We start from the raw sequence: 25136 nt of genomic DNA on the forward strand, positions 1-25136 counted from the left end.
ATCTGAATGTAGCTTTTTTCAGGGGAATGAGCTGGCTGCACTGGGTGGCCGTTCCCTTGGGGCAGTGTTCTCAGATCACTGGGAGGGGCGTGTGTTTGCTCCGGGCCTGTGGCTCCATGCAGTGCACTTCACTCACTTGCTCCTTGCCTAGTCTCTGTACATTTGCATTTGCAACTCGTCTTCCACGGCATCTGAAATCTCCTGTCTTCTCTCCGTGTGCTCTCCTGGGCACCTCTGCCTCCATCGTCCGCAAAAGCCAGGTGGACGAGTCTGTTTGCCATCTTAAGAAATGGTTTTTCATTTTTTTTTTTTAAATTTTATTTTATTTTTAAACTTTACAGAATTGTATTAGTTTTGCCAAATATCAAAATGAATCCGCCACAGGCATACATGTGTTCCCCATCCTGAACCCTCCTCCCTCCCCACACCATCCCTCTGGGTCGTCCCAGTGCACCAGCCCCAAGCATCCAGTATCGCGCATCGAACCTGGACTGGCAACTCGTTTCTTACATGATATTCTACATGTTTCAATGTCACTCTCCCAAATCTTCCCACCCTCTCCCACAGAGTCCATAAGACTGTTCTATACATCAGTGTCTCTTTTGCTGTCTTGTACACCAGGTTATTGTTACCATCTTTCTAAATTCCATATATATGCGTTAGTATACTGTATTTATGTTTTTCCTTCTGGCTTACTTCACTCTGTATAATAGGCTCCAGTTTCATCCACCTCATTAGAACTGATTCAAATGTATTCTTTTTAATGGCTGAGTAATACTCCATTGTGTATATGTACCACAGCTTTCTTATCCATTCATCTGCTGATGCACATCTAGGTTGCTTCCATGTCCTGGCTATTATAAACAGTGCTGCGATGAACATTGGGGTACACGTGTCTGTGGTTTTTCAGTTCAATTCAGTTTGTGCCTGCTTTTCAGTGTTTGAGTTCATTTCTTCTTTGCGTTTTAATCACGTTATTTTTGTTGTTTTCAGGTCTATAAGGTTTGATAGCTTGAAATAATTTTCCAGTTCTATATATTAATTGAAACCTTTTATCTGCTTGTAGTGATTCCTAATTGCCATTCAAGAGTTCTGTGTCCCAACAACTGGGTGGATGTTTTACTATGCATAAAAATGATACAAAAATTGAGCTGCTTTGCTTTTACTTTTTTAATGTATGTATATAGTAGCATTGTCGTTTTCTTACTCTTGTAACTTTCATACCTTTGCTCTACCACCTTCATGTAAAAACCTATCTTTGAGGTTTATACCACACTGTCCTTTACTCCTCTTTGTGATAATCCACTAAAACTCCTGGCACCGACATTCCTCTCATCCCACTCCCCTCAATTCACGAGGGATTTTGTCATCTGGCTCACAGTGTTGCTCTCCTCACTCTGAATCTTACTGCCTCTATGCCTGTGGACAATCCATTTAACATGCTGCCCTCTAGGAGCTTAAAATCTACTTGGAGATGATAAACATAGTATGTAAACACAGTAAAAGTCTTACATAAAAATAACATTTTAAGGCATCTACAGAAGAAGTGGCATAGGTCTTTGTTTGATAAATTGCTGATAAAGTTATATAGGCAGTTTTTTGAAGGGTTGAAGTCTCTTTCAGCCTAGACTCATGTTTCTCTGCAGAGGTATACCACTCCATGTAATTCCCTTGGTGTGTCTTTTTCTGGGGAGGAGTAGCTGATCTTATTAGAGAATGTGGGCAAGGAACTAGTCAGGCCTACCTCTCATTCTCTCTCTTCTTCCCTTTGCTGAATAGCCAGCCACCAGTAGCCTGTTCCTCTAACTTTTCCATAAACAGACCTCCCTGTGGGGAAACCTGTGGTTTTCTGACTATGACTGTGATGGAGCCAGTAAATTAGTTCGATTCTGTAGTGAAGTTTTAGGAAGACATTGTTGCTATGCCTTTAAGTTACATTTTAAAACATGGGCTTTACCTGTAATAAAACTGACAGTTTGATCTCCATCTGTTTGGCTTTTCTGTCTTATTTCTTAATTATTCCAGAAGTGGGTAGGATAGGTAGCTGGGAGGAAGGGATTTTATTTAATGATCCCCTAAACCACTGTGGTAACAATTGCTAAAATGTTCTTAGGGAACATGATTCTAGCTTTTTTGAGGTTTGAGTTGAGTATTGGGAGATAGCAGAATTCAGGTAGGGTTTTGTTGTTTTTGTTTTATCATTTTATTTATTTATTTTTGGCTGTGCAGGCTCTTCTCGAGTTGCAGTGAGCGAGGGCTACTCTCTAGTGGTGGTGTGCGGGCTTCTCAGTAGGTGGCTTCTCTTGTGGAGCATGGGCTCTAGAGCACAGGGCCTTCCGTAGTTGCGGTTCCTGGGCTCTAGAGCACAGGCTCAATAGTTGCGGTGCACGGGCTTAGTTGTCCCGCAGCATGTGGGATCTTCCTGTATCAGGGATCAAACCCATGTCTCCTGTATTGGCAGGCACATTCTTTACTACTGAGCTACTAGGGAAGCCCTCAGGTAGGATTTTGGAAGTGTGTTGACTTGAGAAAATGCAGGGAGATAAAGGTGAGTTCAAAGAACAGGAAGTTGATAGCTGGCTAGAGCAAAAGGCTTTGGAAGATGTTGGTAATGATGATTGGCCAGGACAGATTGTATAGGACTTTGAATGCCTGATTGAGAAATTTGACTTTTTAATCTTATAAGTAGCAGAAAGCAGTTGATGGATCCTGTGTAGGGGAATGATAATGTTAAAGTGACACATTAGGAAAGAATTTTTTGAATTGATGTTTCAATATAATATAATACATAAAAGAATATATTATCATTAGTATCTAAGAGCTGGTTAACATTCAGTGGTAACACGTAATGTTCACTGTAATCATTTTGGAAGCACAAATGATTTAATATACTGGGAAATAATCTTTCTTGAAGATAGTCATTCCTTAAGTAGCTGTGATTTCTTTGAACAGAAGGCTGCTTCACAAGCTGATTTAGATGGATTTGGAGTCATCTTTTAGTGTTAGAATTAACTTCCCAAAGCAAGCCTTTTTGAAGTAGGTGTACTTTTTTTTTTTTACTGAGGGATGTTTTTATTAATGTGTGTTGGACTGTTTGTAGTGTCTGGCAAAATAAAATGAGATGAGAAAAATAGTTTTGGAATCTGTCCAAGGTGATATAATTCAATATTAAGAAAGATTTGGCAGAGTAACCCTGAACAGGTAAAAAGCCTGCTAAATGAAATTACATAAATTACATCCTTACTTAGCAGCTGACATTCACGGAGAGGTTGGCTGTATGGCATATATAGATGGCTGAGGTCACAATAGGTGCCTACCAGTGTGGGCAAAGACCATTTTGTAACCTCAGCAGTACAGTATGAAATAGAGAAGGGTGCTCCTTTTCCACTGAGCTTTTTGTTTCTCATTATTTCTTCTACCTCATTCTCCTCTACCCACTCCAGCACCCCATTCCCCTACTTCCTAGCCACTGTTGTGGTTACAGGGGCCATGCCCAGCTTTGCCTTGGCTGTATTAGATTGGCTGGCAGATGAAACCTAAAATAAGTCTGTCTGTGGGATTTTCAGGACTGTCAGACCATGAGCTACTTTAGGAAGACAGTGTTTTGGATAGAAAGGTTAAATCAGTATCTGGGGTGCTTTGTGTGAGTAATTTTTTATTTTAATTATACAGGTAATACTTTTTTCTCTTTTGTTATTGGTTTTCAGTTATGCGAGTAGTGCTTGAAGATGCAGACAATATAAAATATGTAAATACCCCCAGTCCCATTATCCTTTTCATGAATAATTACTGTTAACAGTTAGTATATATTCCTGGATAAATGGGACCTTTTTATATTTATTATTTTGCACCTTGCTTTTTTTCACTTTATGTATATTTGTGGTCTTTCTGTGTCAGTAACTTTCATGAGGTCTGTATAATAAGTAGATCATAGGAAAGAATAGCAATGATTTATTTAACCACTTTCATATTGATGAATGCTGGCAAGATTTTCCCAGTTACAGGCTATGCCAGTTTCTGGAGGTCTTCTTTGACATGTTTTAAGAATAACCACTTACTAACTATTTAGTGCCAGACAATGTGAAGTTTTCTACATACATCATATAAACTTTGCAATAACCTATATCACAGGTGTTACACCCATTTCCAGATAAGGAAAAAAATTAAAGCTCACTTGGCCAAAGTCTCATGGTCCATGAATGGAAGAACAGGGGTTAAAACCCAAGCCTGTCCTATCACAAAACTTTGCTTCTTTTCCACTTTTCATTTCTAAGACTGTATTAGCAAGTAAAAAAGTTTTTTTCCACCAGTGCTGATGTTAGAATTAGCTTGAATGTAATTTTTGTGTTCTAATTTAAAATTCATTTCTTGTTTATTTGTAGTTTTCCTCTCTGTTGCTTTTCATGCATGGCTCTATTCTGCATAGATTTGAAATATGGCAATATGAAGTGACCCTTGTGACTCATTATATCTGTTTCTTTCACTTTGTGGGTTAGAGAATAACAGTGTACTGTGTAGCAGTATTCAAGACTGAGAGAAATGTGTAGTAATCATTTTTTTTTAATTCAAGTATAGTTGATTTACAATGCTGTGTTAATTACTACTGTACAGCAAAGTGATTCAGTTATATATACATTCTGTTTTTGAAATTCTCTTCCATTATGGTTTATGATAGAATATTGAATATAGTTCTCTGTGCTATACAGTAGGACTTTATTGTTGATTCTTTCTAGACATAAAAGCTCACATCTGCTAACCTCAACCTCCCACTCCATCCCTTCCCCAAGTCCCTCCCCCTTGGCAACTACGAGTCTTCATGTCTGTGATTCCATTTCTGTTTCATAGATAGGTTCATTTGTGTCATAGCTTAGATTCCACATGTAAGATATCATATGGTATTTGTCTTTCTCTTTCTGACTTATTTCAGAAATAAGATATTTCTTATTAGTCTGATAAACTGTAGTTGCATCCATGTTGCTGCAAATGGCATTATTTTGTTCTTTTATTATGGCTGAGTAGTATTTCATTGTATAGATGTACCGTATCTTCTGTATCCATTCATCTGTTGATGGACATTTAAGTTGTTTCTATGTCTTGGCTATTGTGAATAGTGCTGCTGTGAATGAAGGGATGAGCAGAAGACGTAAGTAGACATTTCTCCAAACAGGAAAGACACATGGCCGATAGGCACATGAAAAGATGCTCAGCATCACTAATTATTGTTCATTCGCTCAGTCATGTCTGACTCTTTGCGACCCCATGGATTGTAGCACGCCTTGCTTTCGTGTCCTTCACTATCTCCCGGAGTTTGCTCAAACTCATGTCCATCATGAGTTAATGATGCCATCCAACCATCTCATCCTCTGTCGCCCCCCTTCTCCTCCTGCCGTCAATCTCTCCCAGCATCAGGGTCCTTACTATACCTATGGCTGATTCATGTTGAGGTTTGACAGAAACAGCAAAACTCTGTAAAGCAGTTATCCTTCAATAATAAATAAGTAAATAACAACTATATGGTCAGAATGAGGTGCCACCTCACACCAGTCAGAATGGCCATCATTAAAGTCTATAAATAACAAATGCTGGAGAGGATGTGGAGAAAAGGGGACCCCACAGTTCCCCCTCCTGTTAGTGGGAATGTAAGTTGGTGCAGCCACTCAGGAAAACAGTATGGAGGTTCCTCAGAAAACTAAAAATAGAATTACCATGTGATCCAGCAGTTCCACTCCTGAGCATATATCCAGACAAAACTATAATTTAAAAATTCTAAAAGACCCATGCACCTAATAATAATTCTTAAGCTTCTGATTTCTGCATTATGAAACCTTTTACCTTGTGTATTGCTTTGCCCTTCCCCAGAGATGCTCAACATTGCTAATTACTGTTGCTCTAATAATTATCATACTAAGAGAGCAAGAGAGGGCATCTCTCCCCAAGCAGGGGAAGATGTCAGGCCTCATACCTAGCCAGTTGAATAGAGAGAACTTTTTTCCTTCCAGTTAGGAATGGCATTGACAGTTTCCCCACCTCCCTACCTCTGACTTTGTGGAAGTAAATGTATCCGGGAATGATCGTGCTTTCCCTAGGTCTTTGCCCTAGCCGAATGAAAGCTCTGGACTGTACTGTACTGTATTGACTGTCTTGAAACTCTTCCTGCTTGTAAGTGTGTTGGGGTGAAGTATGGCGAGAGGAATCTTGAATACTTGGTTTAGAGCAGTGAATCTAATTGAGAATCCTGGACTACTTTGAACATCTGTTTTTAAAAAAAACACTCACTGGATTGCCTTTGCACTTAAGGTCTGAAGTTAACCATCTTGTCAAGCTATTTTAGGCTTTGTTTTCCCTTCGTAGGTTGAAAGTTGACTGAAGATAGGACCCATGTTTTTGCTGCTTTTACCCTCCTTCCAGCACCAAGCTCAGTCTGACAGCATTAATTAAAAAGTGGACACTATTTTTTAGGTTGTTGCCCTTAGAAAGCTTTGAATTCGAGTGGAAAAGTTTAGTTACCCAGATGGAAGATAAACATTTTATAACCAAGGATGTGTGAATAATTTTAGGAGTGATAACAACAGTAACTGACCCAAGTTTAGGTAGATTTTCCTCTGAGTTGGTTTTATGTACTGGCATTTATATTTGGTCTCAGTAACATATATGACCCATCTGATACTGGGTGAGAAATGGCATCTTGGATAGTAGGATTGACAGGTGAATTCTCTCATTCTTCTTGCCTTACTCAGCTGAAATGCCAGGAGAGGGAGGGAAGGGCTGCGCACGTGCCACTGCAGCCTGAGTGGCCTTTGAAGTAGCCACTCCTATCCTATTTGCTCCTTCAATGTTCATCTGTGTAGGGGCAGCAAAAAGGGAAGAGGAAGAGCCTGACTTTTTGCTCCTCTGGTGGTAGAAACTGCTTTCTCTCACAACTAGCAAGTCAGGAAACAAACTTCAAAGATTAGTGACCCAGGTTGCCATGGCAAGGCTGAAAGATGGATGGCTATTCATTTTTATAATATTTATTCTTATGTTCCCATTCTTTAGTGCTAATCTTACTGTGTCTTTTCCTGCTATTGATTATGCTTCTGTAAATTAGAATATTTCCCACACATTATAGAAGAAAAAAAATGGATGTAAATGAATCTAAGATGATTTTTTATCTATCATTACTATTTTAATAATGGGCAGTCATCTTTTAGAAAAGTTGCTGAGTGGTTTAACTCTTTCCAAACTGAATTGAGCACTCTTTTCATTTGGATTACCAGTTTAATGTCAGCCTTCCCATGGAGATCGTTTGGTGCATCCCCAGATACTTTACAATGAACTTAACCCAGGTTTTTACTTTTCTACTCACTCTTAACATTTTGGTACCTTCCTCATAAAAACAGAACACCCTGCTACCACTCACTCGGGAGCAATAAAAGGGAGACTAATTTTAGTGAAAGATTCATCTGTAAAATGTTATTATACAATTATGAATATACACACAGAAGGCTGTCTTTTGCATTAGGAGCTGACAGCATTATATGGGAAGCTTAATATTTAAATGAGTTGGTTTGTGATTTGAAACAGTTTTTTTTTTTTTTAAAGGCAATTCAGAGAAGTTTTTAAAATTTTAGTTGATTTACAATGTTGGGCTAATTTCTACTGTATAGCAAAGTGACTCACTTATACACATATATACATTCTTTTGTATATTCTTTTCCATTATGGTTTGTCCCGGGAGATTGGATATAGTTCTCTGTGCTTAACAGTAGGCCCTTGTTGTTTGTCCATTCTCTGTATTAAAGTTCGCATCTACTAACCCCAAACTCCTAGCTCATCCCTTTCCCACCCCTTTCCACCTTGGCATGTCTGTTCTCTGTGTCTGTGAGTCTATTTCTGAAACACGTGGTATTTTTTAAGAACTAAAAACCTATAAGCCCCAGTATGTAAGAGAAAACAGAAACCTAGCAAGAAACTAGGTTATATTTGTTGCCTAGAAAACTCTACTCTCCTTAGGAGAGCTTACTTATTTCTGAAATTTCTATGACTTATCATTTTGATCCAAACACAAAATGTGACATAATTGTGTTGGAGGACTGGATGAGATAGGGAGTGGAACAGGAGGAATGGAAGAGTTTAGTTGTCTGATAGTAGTATGACCGAAATTGAATAGTGAAAGTGTTCGTTGCTCAGTTGTGTCCAGCTCTTTATGACCCCATGGACTGTAGTCCTCTCGGCTCCCCTGTCCATGGAACTGTCCAGACAAGTATACTGGAGTGGGTTGCCATTTCCTTCCACAGGGCCTCTTCCTGACCCTATGATTGAACCCAGGTCTCCTACACTGCAGGCATATTCTTTACTGTCTGAGCCACCAGTTCAGTTCAATCGCTCAGTCGTGTCCGACAAGGAAGCCCTATAAATAACATAAAATTTGATAGCTAAGCAATAGTCATATATGCATATTATGTAGGAAAATTGAGGTCAGTACTGGAAGGAATGCCTAAGAGATTTGATCACGCTTGCCTCTGGGAAGGGAGACTAGAGACTGGGTGGGGTTGGTAGTAGAGTTCTATTTTCATCATAAACCACTTCATTCTTTTTTTATTTTTTAAACTTAAATACATGACTAAGCTTACATTTACAAGATGACATTTCACAGAATTGACTGGGAAATGTGCCTTTATAGAATTCGTTAAAATATAAGATAAATGAAAGGCAGAGAGAGACCTTTTTTTATATATACCATGTCACTGAAGTAAAGTGAAGTGAAGTGAAGTGGCTCAGTTGTGTCCAACTCTTTGCGACCCCATGGACTGTAGCCTACCAGGCTCCTCTGTCCATGGGATTTTCCAGACAGTACTACTGGAGTGGATTGCCATTTCCTTCTCCAGGGGATCTTCTCTACCCAAGGATCGAACCCGGGTCTCCCAGATTGTAGACAGACGCTTTACCGTCTGAGCCACCAGGGACATGTCACTAGTACCTAGAATAGACCTGACACAGTGGGGTTTGATAAATATTTATTGAATGAATAAAGCAATTGCAGAAATGAAACTTCTGGAGTATGAATGAGATTAGAACCTTCAGGATAGAAGGCAAATGCTGTCTGCTGAGCTGTAAACTCCATAGAGCAAGGGAGTTTTTTGCTGTGTCTTAACACATGGGTGTCTGCTACCGAGTAGGCACTCAGCAGATGCTCAGGGCTCGCTTTAAAATGGATTATTCAAGAATTACAGCCTTTGAGGGCTAGAAGTAAGGGTACATCCTTCAGCTTGTATCTTGTTGCATCTATTCAATTGAAGCATACTCCTTCCCTCACTTGATGGATCCTTTGTTAGGGATAAAATCAGAGCTAATCAATTGTGCAAAGTCTTTGTATTCAGTAAACTTTTATAGTAGGGCTTTCTATGACCAAAACTTGGCATTAGGTTCTACAGAGGTTATAAAGATGAATAAGTCTCAGTCTCTTGACTCCAAAGAAAATATAATCCAGAAGAGAAATTGAATTTATATGCATTTAACTGTTACATACAAAATGTATTATGAGGCCTGAGCAGCTTGTGTGGGAGAAAGGATGATGATTCAGGAAGGCTTCCTTTCCTTTCTCTCCCCGTCTATTCTTACCACCCTGTCTTTCACTCTTTTATTTCATTTCTACCTAACTTTGTTTCTGGGTTTACTTAGTGCTTGCCATGAGCCAGGAATTGTGCTCCATGCTAGAATACGAAAAGATAAATTGAGGATCTTATGGTCTGGTTGGAGAGACATGTAACCAAAAAATGACAGTATGATCAGTGCAATCGAAGAGTTCTAGTGAAAAATTAAGGAGTTAGGCAGTGTTTGACAGGCACATCAGCAGCCTTGGTTTGAAGAGAAGTGTTATTCATAGCACCGTTTCTTGAATTACTATGTGCCAGGCACTGTGCTGTGAGCATTTTCATATATTTAAGCTTAATAATAATCCTCAGAACAACTCGGAAGTAGATGTAAGTAGATATAACTATTCCCACTTTAGAGCTGAGGAAGGCATGTAAAATGTTGAATGACTTGCCTTAGATCACGTATTCAGTAGATGACTAAACTATCTAGGTCTGACCCCAAAGTTCATTCTATTCAATAGAAACGTATAATGATGTAGCCACTTTGGAAAACAGTTCCTTAAAAGGCTGAGAAGAGGTCCGTGTGACCCAACAGTTCCACTCAAGAGAAGTAAAACAAACGCCAATGCAAAAAGGAATGTCATAACAGCACTATTGACAAAGGTACTGAAGTGCAAACAACCCAAATGTCCATCAGTTGATGAATGGTTATCCACACACTGGAGTATTATTTTGTCATAAAAAGGAAATGAATTGATACATGTTATAACATGGGTGAACCTTGCAAAGGAACAGTAAGCTAAGTGAAAGAAGTCAGTTATTGTACAAAAGCCACATTTTATGATTTCATTTATATGAAGTATCCAGAATAGGCACATACACAAGTTAGACTGGTGATTGTCAGGGGCTCATGGAAGGGAAAAATGAGGTGTAATGGCCTTAGGTTTCTTTTTACAGTAATGAAAATGTTCTAAAATTGATTGTGATGATGGTTGTACAACTTTGTGAATATACTTAAAAAAACACAACCTTTGGGACTTCCACTGTAGGGGCCTGCGGTTCGATCCCTGGTTGGAAACTAAGATGGGTTCAGTGGTTAAGAAGTTGCCTTGAAATGCAGGGTAAGTGGGTTCGAACCCTGGTCAAAGAACTAAGATCCCACATGCAGTGGAGCAAATGAACCCTCCGGCCACAACTAGAGAATCCAGGCACTACAACAAAAGACCTGCATGCTGCAACTAAAATCTGACACAGTCAAATAAGTGTTTTTATAAAAAAGATCCTGCATGTCATGTGGTACAGCCAAAAAAAAAAAAAAACAACCAACTTTACACTTTAAATAGATTAATTGTATGGTATGTAAATTATATCTCAACAAAATTGTTCAAAACAAAATATCCTGGAACTCTGAAATTGAGTTTTCTGCTCTTGGTAGCTAGAAGTATCATTAAGATCTTATTGTAAAAGTAATTAAGCAACTGAGTGAGTCACTTAAAGAGTAAAACTGGCTTTTTCCTCACATGTTACTTATCAAAATTTACCTTACATTACCTGGGCTTCCCAGATGACACGAGTGGTAAAGAGCCTGCCTGCCAGTGCAGGAGACGTAAGAGATGTGGGTCCCATCCCTAGGTAGGGAAGATTCCCTGGAGGAAGGCATGGCAACCCACTCCAGTTTTCTTGCCTGGAGAGTCCCATGGACAGAGGAGCCTGGCGGGCTACAGTCCATAGGGTTGCAAAGAATCAGACATGACTGAAGCCACTTAGCAAGCACACAATTTACATTAATAATGTCTTAAAAGTGTATTAATTAATAGAGTTTGCCTAATCAGTTTTTTTTTCTGTTTTGGTGGTCTTTTGTTCTTTTTTATTTTTGTATTTCTTTTTGACTGTGCTGAGTCTTCGTTGCTGCTCAGGCTTATTCTCTAGTTCAGTGAGTGAGGGCTGTTCTCTGGTTTCAGTGCATGGGCTTCTCATTGCAGTGGCTTCTCTTGCTGTAGAGCACAGGCTCTAGGGCACGCAGGCTTCAGTAGTTGCGGTTCCTGGGTGCTAGAGCACAGGCTTGATAGTTGTGGTGCCGGGGCTTAACTGCTCTGTGTGGCATGTGGGATCTTCCTGGGTCAGGGATTGAACCCATATCTCCTGCATTGGCAAGTGAATTCTTTACCACTGAGTCACCAGAGAAGCCCTGTCTAGTAAGTTTTAAATAAGTTTCCTAAAAATAGTGCAGTCTGTTCTCCAAGTTCATTTGGAGAAAACTTGAAACATTAAGGATAGATGAGTAAGTAAAGTTGGATTTTAACAACTGGGTGATACTAAATCTTTGGAGCAGATATCTTTTGAAAGTTATTAGTTGGTTGTTAAAACCTGGAACCTTTGTGACACTTTTCTTTGCAGCTGTGCTATAGACTCTGGTTTCCCAGTACCAGTTGTGAAGGCTACTGCAAGTGATATGACTAAAACCCAGCAAGACCATGCTCTAGAGTGTAGCAGTCTCCAGGCCAAGGACTGGATACGGCTCAATATGTTTTCCTGTCCTACTATAAAATCAGTCACTTTTACTCTTCTGCCAGAGTCAAAGGAAAAGAGCCCTAAAAAAACAGTGTATGGGAGCAGACCCAAAAAATCAGACTCAAGTGCTGAGAGTATCTTTTAGACAGTAATTACAGTGACAGTAAGTACAGGCAAGGTGCTGGGGCTGGCTTTTATAAAGTCTACCTGTCTCTCTCAGTATATAGAGTGAACAAGACGTAGCTTAAGGTGTTGTTTTTTGTTTTTATTGAGTTCAAATGCTTTTTAGTAATCTATGCCCATTATTTGGATTGTGGTGGTTGGTAGGCTAATTAAGTTTTCAAAAGACTGATTTGGAAGGGTTGTTAATACCTCAGAAAACAGGACCAAGTTTCAGAATAATTAACTTGTACAGAATACCAACTATGTGAAGGGCCTGTACCAGTGTCCTAAAGAATATAGAAGCTATGTAAGACCTTTCATCTTTTATCTAAATTTTACTGCCTCCTTGTGAGAACTTACAAATCCATCTGCCACAATCAAAGAATGAATTCTGCCTTGCTATCCTGTCTAAGAATTATCAAGGAGATTGTGTCAGGACATGACTTCCATCATAGCCCACTTCTGACCTAAGTTAATCACTTGACATCCTTGGGATATATAGGAAATAACTGTTCCAAGCCTTGATCATCACCTTGTGTACTTAAATGAAGTGAAAGTTAGTCGTGTCCGACTTTTTGTGACCCCATGGACTGTATAGTCCATGGAGTTCTCCAGGTCAGAATACTGGAGTGGGTAGCCTTTTCCTTCTCCAGGGGTTGAACCCAGGTCTCCCGCATTGCGGGCGGATTCTTTACCAGCTGAGCCACCAGGGAAGCCTTTGTGTACTTAAATGTTGTATAAAAAGCCCTGGTTAGATCACTGAAACATGAGGTTCAGTCCTTACCTGCCCACTGTTGGCCTCAAGCCAGGCCAGGTCATTGATTCTATGTCTGTACTCCTAGTTTTTGGTATGTTAGAGAGACATCACCTTTGAGGAGTTTTATGAATGAGGCAGGCAGGTGCTTGTAGGTTGGTCTCAGCTGCTTTCTCAAAGGTACTTTTGTCAGAAGTCATTATGGATTTGGACTAGAGCTTAATAACAAAATGAGTAGAGTAAAAATATCCCTGCCTACACGTAGACTAACAGTTGCATCTTAGGAGAGATGCACCAGTTGCCACCAAGATCATTTTGTAGACAGGGTCTCAAAGGAGAGAGAAGGTAAAGGATAGTTCAACTCAAGAATCCTGCTTATAGTCATGGGGTGCTGTTGGAGCCCCCTATACCGTGTGGCTGCACTGTGTGGCTTGTGGGAGCTTAGCTTCCCAACCAGGGATCCAACCTGTGTCTCCTGAAGTGGAAGTGCAGAGTCCTAACCACTGACCGCCAGAGAATTCCATCTTTTTTTTTTTTTTGAGTTTGCTTGTTCTATTTGGCCTAATATTCTTAGGGATACTTGATGCTAGGCCCCCCTTTTTAACATATCATGGAAAATCAGAATATATGGATGAACAAAGATAAGAAAAATTTCCTCCTGTCACCCAAGGATTATCACTGTTATATCATAGTGTATATTCTTCTGAATGTTTCCTTCACATATCTGTGTATGCATGTATTTGTTTAACCACCATGAAATCATACTATTCATATTCTTCTTTACTCTGCTTGTTTTAAACATTTTTATTTCAGTAAATTTTCATCTCATCTAATTTTACTATATTCAGATTTTTCCAATTATCTCCAAAATACGTTTTTAACTGGTTTATTTAAACTAATGTGCAGTCTGGTATGCATAGTGTATCTGATTATTTCCTTTCATTTCTTTTAATCTAGCACAGTTCCTATCTTTTCTTTTTCCTTTTAGAATAATAATAACACTGACTTACTGAGAACTCCTGCAGAACCAACTTTTGGATGAGCTGATTGCTTCCTGTGATGTCTATCCCCTGTGTTTCCTGTAAACTGGCAATCACATCCAATAGTTTGATGGAGCCAAGGAAAGTATTTTTTGCTTGATTACCAAGCAGAGGTGATGTCTGAATTTCACAGTGTATCACATCAGAAGTCACATCTGGTTGGCCCACTGTTAATGATGCTAAGATGGGCAGTTGGATTAAGATGATAGGGTTTTATCTCTTTATGATGTCCTTAGGTTCTCCCTGCAATGACAGATAGTGTTTCTTTGGCAGTTTACAGACTCCCATCAGCCATTCACATAACGATTTTAGCCCTTGGTGACCCTTGCCTGAATCAACCGTTTTGTGCAAAATGATGTTTTCTAATTCTGAAATTCCTTCTTTATGTGCTGGTACTCTTCTATAATATAGAACTAGGGCTGTTCATTTACTCTAAAAGGTGGGATAAATGCATGCTTTTTAAAAAGTTACTATTCAGGAACTCCTAGATTTTCATGAATATGAAGTGTTTGGGTTAGTTACAGTCTTTTCTATTTTTGTGGTTTTTTTTCAATACTTAAACTGATAAAACTTTGGCCAGTGGGAGCTGCTGCTTTTGGTCCTGTAGGACAGGACTCAGAAACCAGGTGGTGCTTTGGTTGGTGCTGTTGCCCTTGCCATTGTCCACTTTTGTAGCTCAAAAGCTTCACTTTTAAACCCCTAAATCTTTGGAAATTCCTTGGCGATCCAGTGGTTAGGATTCTGCGCTCTTACCGCCAACGGCCCAGGTTTAATCCCTGGTCAGGGAACCAGGATCCTGCAAGCTGTGCAGTATGGGAAACAAACAAAAACACAGAAATCTTTGTTTATAAGGTGACAACTGCTAGCTATTGAGTCCAGGAAATGCTTAAGAGAGGCCCACTTCATACTGCTAGATTAACACACTACCACTACAGTGCATTGAGGAATAATTCTAACAGTGTTCAAAATGCAGCATTCTCATGACAGCTTAAAGATTCCTAAACATTTTTAAAGAGTTGTGCACATTTTGCCCAGGCCTCTGCAGTTCAGTTTTGTGGTTTAATGCCTCTTCTTTTTTTATACTCAGATTTCAAGGAATTTGCATGTATCTCAATGTTTTTTCTGCTGATGTTTATTTAAGAAGATTATATGTTTGTTTCACAAACTTAATACAACATTTTTCTCTTCAAAGCAATGTGCTGAAGAGTTTCAGTTACATTCCAACTATCCTTGAGAGAAGATGACATTTGGAAAACCATGCTACATGACAGCAAAGGAGATGTGAGTTCTAGATGAGCCTGGCATTAGGAGACAATATTACTGCATATAAAGAACTGTTAATGGTCTTGTTTGACAATGTTTTAAGTATATAGTGGTGTTGATTGACAGTGTTTCAAGTATATAGCATACTAGCATGATAATTTGCTGCAGGTGTTTATTGTGTTTTTAGCTCCCTTTTAGGAAAGAAAAAGCAGTAGGAGATATGATCAGAAAGGTCTAGGGTACCCAGGTCATGTGAGACCTTGTAGACCAAGGAGTAAGGACTTTGGATTTTATTTTAAGTGGGAGAAGTAACCAAGGGTTTCAGAGGAGGAGTGACATAATCCATCTGAACCTTGAAAAGCATCATTCATGCTACAACATGGAGAACAGACTTGGGAGGCAGTAGGGAAAGTTCATGGGGAAAAGTAGAACTAAGGAGACTAGTTAGGAAACTATCACATTAGTCCAGGTATTGGCTTAGGTAGCAGCAGTGAATGATGCCGAGTAGTTATATTTCAGGCATATTTTTGAAATGGGACCAACAGGATTTGCCAGATCATCAAATGTGGGATGTGAATTAAAGAGAGGAGTTGAGGAAGATGCCCGGGGTTTTGACCAGAGATGCTGGTGAATAGTTATGCTGTGTACTGAAACTGGAGGTAGGTTTAGAGGACAAGATCAAGAGCTCAATTTTGGACATGTTATGTTTGAGATGATGCTTAGATATCTAAGTGATATCAAGTAGGTAGCAGGATATAGAAATCTGGATTTCCTTGGGGTGGGAGGTGGGAGAGCTGGGGCTTGGAAATTAAAATTTTGGTGTCATCAGCCATGGGACTAGTTGGGATCACTAAAGGAGTGAATATAGATAGAAAAGAGAAGTCTGAGGATTTACCCTTGGGACATTCCAACCTTTATAAATTGGGGAGATGAGAATTGAGCAAAGGGAACACAGTCAGTGATGTAGGAAGCTTTCCTGAGGCCAAGTGAAGAAAGGGTTTCACGAAAGAGTAGGGTCAGCTGTTAACCTTCTAGAAGTCTTAGACTTTTTGTGTTTTACATTTAGGTCTGTGATCCATTTTGTGAAAAATATGGTCAGTGTCTAGGTTCTTTTTTTTTCCCTTTGGTATGTGGATGTCTGTTCATTTACTTTTAATGCTCTCTTTTCGAGGAGGTTTTTAAGTTGCTAAATTAGGTATCTCAACCTTCATTTTTCCAGGTTCGTGGAGTCCAACTTTTTGACAATGGTCCCAAATGGTGGTCTCCCCAACAGTTGTTAGATGGTATTATGTGAACTATTTCCAGCACAGTTTAATTCTTCTTAGATTGTGTCCAGCAGAAACACACATAACATTATACCTTAAATACAAGGGTTTTGCATAAGGATAAGATAAATGTCTGTTTTGGTACCTCATTGAAAGGTATCTAATGTATGCTTATATTTCATCAGTTCTTAGGATTCTTTTCACCAGTCTAATTTTAGTATTACATGGTATTAGAATAATAGGAGACAGAAAGTATAATTGTTACCAACTTGTGGAGACACATTTACCAAATCTTTGACAGAATAGTTTGTTGTGACTAAATTTGTCATTCTGTATTCTCCCCAGAGAAGGCAATGGCAACCCACTCCAGTACTCTTGCCTGGAGAATCTCATGGATGGAGGAGCATGGTAGGCTGCAGTCCATGGGGTCGCTAAGAGTCGGACATGACTGAGCAACTTCACTTTCATGCATTGGAGAAGGAAATGGCAACCCACTCTAGTATTCTTGCCTGGAGGATCCCAGGGACAGAGGAGCCTGTTGGGTACCGTCTATGGGGTCACACAGAGTCGGACACGACTGACGTGACTTAGCAGCAGGAGCAGCATTCTCCCAGGAGATTTTAGTATTTGGGGATATTGTTGTGTGTATATATATTCTTCCTTCCAAATCATGGTTGTTGACTATGTTAAATATGTTAACTGTTATTATTAGTATCCGTGGGAACTCTATGGTTTATATTATTCTTATCCATAATTGTACCTTTTTGGCAACTGCACCTTCTCCACCTTATCCTTCCCAGAATTGTCATCCAGTGGCAAAAACTTGTTAAGCTTATTAATGTTTCTTTCTTTCTTTTTTTTAAGTTGGAGAATAATTTCTTTACAATGTTGTGTTGGTGTCTGCTGTACAACATTGCAAATCAGTCATAACTCTCTCTATATATATCCCCTCCCTCTTGAGACTCCCTCGTACCCCCAATAAGTTTATTTCTGAAAAACAGAAATTGATAATAAATATTTGCAAATGCTTTTTCAGCATCTTTTGATATGGTCAAACTTTTAAAGATTGGTTCTTATGCTAATACTTTGTTGATAAATTTTGTTAAATTAGTTAAGGAATCAGGCTTTTCTTAAGACAAGCGAGTAGATCATGGTGACATACTATATCACATATGCAGTCAGTGTGCTCTAATATATATGCTTAACTATGTTTAGAATTTTAATTCTTGTGTTTGAGGTTAATTTGTTTTCTTATTTTAATCCTCTTTGTATTTTATAATCAGTATCATATAAAATGGGAGGCAATGGTTTATATTAGGAAGTTAGGAATGTCACTATTACTGGGATTATTGAATCTGTACATTTGAAGAAATTATGTTCCATTTATCTAGTGAGGACTTTTTTGGCCATACTGGGCTTGTGGGATCTTAGATCCCCAACAAGGGATTGAGCCTGGGCCCCTGGCAGTGAAAGTGCTGAGTCCTAACCACTGTGCCATGAGGGAATTCCCTTAAGACTTTTTATCCTTTGTAGGTTTTAATAATTTTCTCTGTTATTGCCAATTACATTCTCATTTTCTTTTATGATATCTTTAAAGTCTAAAGAGTTATTTCAGTAAGTGTAAAATAAAAATTTTTAGTATTAAGAAAATGTGTCAGAGTTTAGTTGGTAGCATTCTTTCTCAAGGATGTGGAATACTAGGACATCTGAAATGATGACATTGTCAATTTTATAAAATATGGTATCTATCAGTGTAACGTCCACAGGAATGGTGGTGGGATATCTTCTTAGGTTCAACTAAACACTTGCACATTCAGAAAAGCCACCATAGGTCTCACTTGGCAACACTATTCAGAAGGATATAGGACAGAAACTGTAACTTGTCTGTTAGATAAACTGTAAGGCAGTGGGAGTCCTTGCAGCAGTTCATTCTTTCTGAAGTGCTCTTCTCACAGCTAAGGCTCCAAGAGATAAGATCCACGTTGGGTGGTGCAGGGAACTCCGTGGGCATGGTTTCTAGGGTCTTTTGCCAGGGACATACATGCCTGATTAATTACATATCACCACGCTCAGAAATTCAAGAACATGGCTTCCTACACTCTGTCTGCTTCCACTCCAGATGCAGTTTACTAATTTGGTAGTTTCTGTGTTGCCAGATAACATAGGTGGCGTGCTGTCTTAATCAGGTTCACAAGGATTAACCCAAGGTTAAATTCTTACATATAAGGAGAAGGGGTTTTGCTCATTTTGGTCCACAGTCATGCTTGCTGATTTTTTCACTTAATGCCTTCTTATTTTATACAGTATCATCTTTCAGAAGGCTTTTCTTACTCCAAGATTATTTTTTAAATCGGCATTTTCTTTTAAAATTGATTTTACATAGATCTTGAGCCATCATTTTCTGTATGGTGAGGTAGAAACTAAAACTTTTTTCAGATGGCTTATCAGTTGTTCCAGTCATTTATTGCATGGTCATTTGTTTTCCTATCGGTTAGAAACGTCACTGTTGTCATAGAGTAGTTACTAGGAGATAGTTCTTCAAATTAACAAATGGTTGGGTATATTAAAAATATATATATTTTAAAGTAATAAAAACCTACTTATAATCGCGTGATTGTGTATTAGATTGTGTTACTTGTATGCTGAGAATTTATAGTGTCGGTTTTTTCCTTAAAGCAAGTATATGTAGTCTAAAAAGCAGTATTCTTTTTTCTAAACAGAAGTTTGCTTTATTGAAGGCTGTTGTGCTTATTTAGGTGGCCTTACTCAGAAAACTAACCACTCAATGTAGTGGAAAGTAGTGAATTAAGAGTTTGAATAATGGGGTTCTGGTTTCAGACCTGCTATTTCACTGACTGCTCCTTTGTGCAAGTCAGCCTGTCTGTGTTTTGTTTTGCTCAAACTGCACGAATAACAATCCCTATCCTGCCTATTTCCGAGTATTGTTGAGAATTAGATGGGATGATGGATATAAAGGCACATGTAATTGGTAAAGCAGGTTAAATGTAAGGAATTATTGCATCTTAACTTTTCCTCCCTTTCTCTTGTAGGTAGTGTTGGTGCTTCTTTTCAGTGCCAGTCCATCCATCACGACCACATTTGTCATGATGACAGTGACAAGGTGAGGTCCGTGTTGATGTCTACAATGGTGAAAATGCATGCTGCCCTGTATCACTGAACTCACTTGCATAACTCGGGATGTAGCGGCAGGAGAGTGTGACTTGGGAGGCACAGTGTTGAGATACAGAGGGCCTTTCTGGTTTGTTGCTGGGTTGTTAGACTGCTCCAGAAAACTTGCAGGTAATTCCAGGAGTGGGGCTGGACTCCTGATAACCCTTCCATTTCCTTACCCCCATTCCTGTCTCTGTCACTGCACTTCCTCTTTTCCTGAACAGCCTGGATGGATTATCTTAATATCCGAACAGGTGTTTCCAAAACTGATAACTATCTCAGCAGTTTGTGTGTGTTTCCACTTTGAAATATCTTCGACATTCCAGTTTGGTCTGTTTTGTAGTTGACTATATTATGGCTTCTTCTTATACTTACTTTTTTTTTTTTCACTCCATTTCCAAAGCCCAATTTAAATGTTGAGGATTGAGAATGGAACCTGTCTGATTCATGCCAAAAAAACCTTCTTTAGGCTTGTTTTGTTTTTTAAATCAGGTCCAGTCTTTTGGTATTTTGCTTCTGTTCTTTTATCTCTAAAGAAACTGATCTTTGGGCGCTTTTCAGTACTCACGAGCACCCGTGACGGCCCAGGCCTTGAAGTGAATACTAACGTGGGCTTGGTGTTTGGAACCTCTGGCTGCTGATATTGGAAGGGCTTAAATTCAGTCTTTTCCATCATCAGTTTCCAGTGGTTTCCCTCCCATTTCCTGTGTCTTGTGTACAGGAATGTATCGCTCCCTTGGTAGTTTCCCAGGCAGACCAATCCAAGTGATGTTTTTCTCTGCTGTTTTAATCAAGATCCTCCTCCCTCATCCTGTTGGAGCTTGATCAAGAAGTTGGTTGAACATTGGGATTTTCCAAATGGCCTTTGTTCTGTGTGTTGATCTCTCTATGAGCTTTGCTCAGTCAGATTTTGGTCTGTTTATGGAGAGAGTGGTACACTTTTAGTATTCCAGATTCTCTCTTATGATAGTAATCCAGAGGCATGGGCTTAACTTTTAACTTCTTTCAGAAGCAAGCCACTGAAAGAGACTTCTAGACTATATAGTTAGCTCCCTAAAATGTAGTATACTGCAGATTTTAGAAATAAGCATCTGGAAATAAGACCAATGATAGAGACAAAAGGCAAAATCACTTTAGGTCAGTAATACTACGAGCTGTTGTGTTACATAATTGTAAAGATGTGTGGGGGTTAAATTTTCTTTCGCCTACTCAGTATAATATGCCTCTATCCATTTTCCCTTATAGTGGAGAAGCCAGCTTTAGAGTCTAGAGATGAGATTTCTGTCCACCTCTGCCACATATTTTTTATCTACTTTAAAATGATTTTCTTCCTAATTTCTGAACCTTTGTATGACTGATTTTGTGCTTTTAGGATGAGAGGTCTCTCCTGAAATACATGGGGAAAGGGAAGAGAAATTTGAGGGATTTTGTCACTTGATCAGCCTATCAAAGAACTGTCAGAAACTGCTTTGCTCTCCTCTCTTTCCTGCCTACCACGTGTATATTTATGGTTGTCTCCCAGAGGGAAATGGAGAGAATGGATTAGGGTCTCTTGAATATATTTATAATTTATTCAACTGATTCAGTCAGCAAATAATATTTGTTGATTGGCAGCTATGTTTCTAGGCACTTAGGGAATACATCAGGATACAAAACAAATAAAGATTGCTGTTTTTTCGTGAATGTGCAGTCTGAGTGGGGAGGGGCAGACAAAATAAACGTAATATGTTGTACAGTATGTTACAGTAAGCACAGTGGATTGAAGAAAATGTACAGCAGAATAAGTGGGATGAGGACCACCCAGAATTGGATGGTACGGATTGCAGCTTTGAATAGGATCATTAGACATCATTCTGGGAAGGAGAGTGGTAGATAGGATAAGAATCAGATCACTATGTTTGTAGCAGTTTCTGACTTCTTTCTTTCTATAATAAATGGGTATTGGTTTTGTAAAGCAGCAGTGAAACCTGCTCCCTGATACATGCCACCTGGATTATATGTTCTTTTCTCTCTCTCTCTGAAAATTGACAGGATTATAGAGCACAGCTAACTCAACCCTGTTTTTAAAATAAACTTGGAAGCTGTGATCCCAGTGGAGAAAAGACTCCATTCCAGGGAGTTACCCTGGAGTGTTGGGGCTAGATCAGTTCTTCTATCCCTGATACAAGCCATGTAAAATAATTGGTTATTTCTGAACACATTTTCAAAACACACTGATGCTTACTATTCTCACTTAACTTTCAGGCATGGTTCATTTCTCAGATTTGGGAACAAAAGTTGATGTTTTTAAAAGTTGTCTGAATTTTAACTAACGGATGTGTGATGGAGGTGAAACCAAGGAGTAAAAGGGCCATTTGTTGTATATCCCTTCTATAGCCTCGCAAGTGGCAAGCCCTTGAATTCCATGATTGAGCTTGTTTTCCAGCTTAAGTTTCTCTGCTGCTGTACATCAGCTTGGCAGTGCTGGCAGGAGCTGATTGCAGCTCTGAGGTTTACTGTTGAATACTGTGAGTTACATACTTTCATGTTCAGTTTATATTGGGCATAGCAATTCACACAAAGCCCTTTAGGAATATTTTTATATTCATTTATAATGTCATATCCCATAATTTCCAAGTAGCAAACATCAATTATATATTTGAGTACCTACTATAAATTTAAGCATTGTTTTAGGCATTGGAGACAAGTATAGTGAACAAAACAGACAGGAATCCTTACTTTTAAGGAGCTTACTTTCTTTGTAAATGGTTAGGAAGATGGCAAAACATAATTAAAGGTACTGTTAGTTCATTTGTGTTATGAAGAATAATAAATCAGATAAGGGATATAGGTGTGTATTGGGAGAAGATTGCCTTCCAAACACTCTTTGAAATAGGGATTGTTTTATTCCCATTTGTAGGTGAGGAATGTGAGACGGATTAACTAATTTGCCCAAGATTACCCAGTTAGTAAGTAGTAAACAGGGATTCAAACCCAAGCTCCTTAATTCCAGAGTCTGTATTTGACCAACTGAAGAAATCTATTCCTAATGTTGCTTTACATACTCAACTCTGACAGGCTCAGAGAAAAACGTATCTTCTAGTGAAGGCCCTGGAGAACCACAGTGCACTAAGTCAGTCGGCAGGCAGTTTTGGCCTGTCGGTTTTTTCTTGTCCAGCTCTTTTGACATCCAAAAGGATTCCTGACTGTTTGTTACTCCAGGCCTCTCTAACCTGACAGCCCTGCTTCATACTCAGAAACCTGTGCTTCTTTGTAAGAAACCTCACATTGTGTGTTGCTGTATTGCACTGGTCAAATGTGATAGTTATGACAAAGTACTTTAAAAGTATAAAGAATAGGGGAAATATGTGATTGAGATAGCATATTTATGTTTCACTTAGGTATTGAAATTAACCTAACTCAGCTAATGTACTTGAGATACTTGGAATTAAGTAGTCATCTTCACAGTGAGAACAAGACCGGCATGGGGGAATAGGTCTGTCCTGAGGATGAGGTAAAACATTGAATAGTCTGATAAGAGGAGACTTCAGGTGAGAGGAATTAATTTGTAGCCTCAATGGTATACTCTTCCTGAGTGGCCTGGCAATATGTCTGGGAAAGCTGGCCATTTGAGAGAAGGAAATGGGAGAGTTCTTTCAAAACTGCATGTATGTAAATGGCTGGTCAGAGCAGAAGTCCTTTCTGGACAAAGCTTCCTTGTGCTGGCCTTCAGTCCTTTGGTCACGGAAGAAGGCACCAATCCGATTTGTGTATGGTCATCCTACACACACCGCTTTCAGAAAGGTGGGAGATGTGCTGTTGGTTTTTCTTCCATGACTGTACACTTCCTTTTATCTTTTAAATATTCAGTTTTTTTTTTTAACTACATAGTGATTAAAAAAAATATACGCAGCACTACGTTCAATCCCTCTCCCCAGAAGTTTACAGCAATTGGAATTTTAGTATTAACAGGATTTTTTAAAGTAATATTTGTATAGAGTATTTTTCATCTTTGCAAACAGTGGTTTTTTAGTATATTCAAAGAGTTGTTCCTCTATCTCCACCATCTAATTTTAGAACACTTATCATCATCACCCCCCAAGAAACCCATACCCTTTAGCAGTCACTCCCCATTATTCCTTCCCCTCAGCTCCTGGCAACCACTAATCTTTCTGTCTCTGGATTTGCCTGTTCTGCACATTCCATATCAATAGAATTACAAAAAAATGTGGCCTTTTGTGTCTGGCTTCTTTTACTTAGCATGGTGATTTCATGGTTTGTCTGTGTTGTAGCATGAATCAGTACTTCATTCCTTTTTATGGGTAAGTAATATTCCGTTGTGTGGAGCTAGCACATTTTGTCTGTCAGTTCCCTAGTTAGTGGATATTTGTTTCTATGTTTTGGTTATTATGAATACCACTTTTATGAACATTTGCCTGTAAGTATGTTTTTGTTTTTACATGATTTTAACATTTTGAGGAGCTGTCAAACTCTTCCAAAGTAGCTGTACCATTTTGCATTCCAACAAATGCCTGAGGGTTCCAGTTTCTCCACATACTTGCCGATACTTCTTTTTCCTGATTGTCTTTTAAACTACAGCCACTGTAGTGAGTATGAAGTACCATCTCATTGTGGTTTTAATTTTCATTTCTCTAGTGACTAAGTATGCTGAGCATCTTTTTATATGTTTATTGGCCATTCTTAAATCTTCTCTGGTCAGTTAAAAAACGTCAGTTAAAAGTCTTTTTATTGTTCTTGCCCCTTGTGCTTTAAAACAAAAGAGAGAAAAACAAAACCAAATCTCCCTGTGCCCCGTATTATATAGTTACACGTGTTTATTAGGGAAATAGAAATAGATTGTTATAAGTAGATACACCATCTTTCAGTAGATAACACTCTTAACATGCTTTTTTTTCCTTTAAATTTTTCTTTGCATTCTTTGCACAGTTACAGTAAAACTAAATTGCACTGATTATCTATGGTTGTGTAATTAATTACCCGAAAACTTAGTGGTGCAAAGCATATCTCTTAGTTTCTTCCATGGTTCTTGGGTTTTCTGTGCTCAGCTAGGTGGCTCTTGCTCGGAATTTCTCATGCATTTGCTGTCAGATGGTGGCTAAGGCTGGAGTCATCTCAGTGTCTTCACTCACATGTCTGATGGTTGATGCTGATTGTTAGGTGGGACTTAAGCTGGGGTCCTCAGCATGAGCACCTGTAGGTAGCATGGGCTTCCTCACAGTATGGCAGCTTGATTCCAGGAGTGACCAATAGAAACAGGCAGGTGCTATATGGCCCCTTATGCCTAACTTCAGAAGTCATAAAGCTTCGCTTCCACCATAGTCACAGGCCTGCCCAAATTTAAAAGGAGGGAGCATCAATCCCACCACTGGGGAAGAATGTCTACATAATGAGAGAA

At 39.0% G+C, this 25136-nt stretch overlaps 1 protein-coding gene across 8 annotated transcripts in view; it reads left to right on the forward strand.

Moving 5' to 3' along the window:
• The window catches only part of RNF38 (ring finger protein 38), a 118764-nt gene that overhangs the window by 33336 nt on the left and 60292 nt on the right, over nucleotides 1-25136 (forward strand). For 4 of the 8 annotated variants that reach the window (XM_070375640.1, XM_070375641.1, XM_070375642.1 and 1 more), the window contains exon 2: nucleotides 19621-19691. The exons of 1 other annotated variant lie outside the window; for it this stretch is intronic. In XM_070375640.1, the coding sequence (XP_070231741.1) occupies nucleotides 19621-19691 (71 nt within the window). Of the gene's footprint in view, nucleotides 1-15306; nucleotides 15324-16959; nucleotides 16979-19620; nucleotides 19692-25136 lie in introns of those variants that run through there. 3 more of the 8 variants (XM_070375650.1, XM_070375646.1, XM_070375644.1) reach the window with 3 other exon arrangements.

This window comes from Bos mutus, chromosome 8, assembly GCF_027580195.1.
Source record: "Bos mutus isolate GX-2022 chromosome 8, NWIPB_WYAK_1.1, whole genome shotgun sequence".
Taxonomy (NCBI): Eukaryota; Metazoa; Chordata; class Mammalia; order Artiodactyla; family Bovidae; genus Bos; species Bos mutus.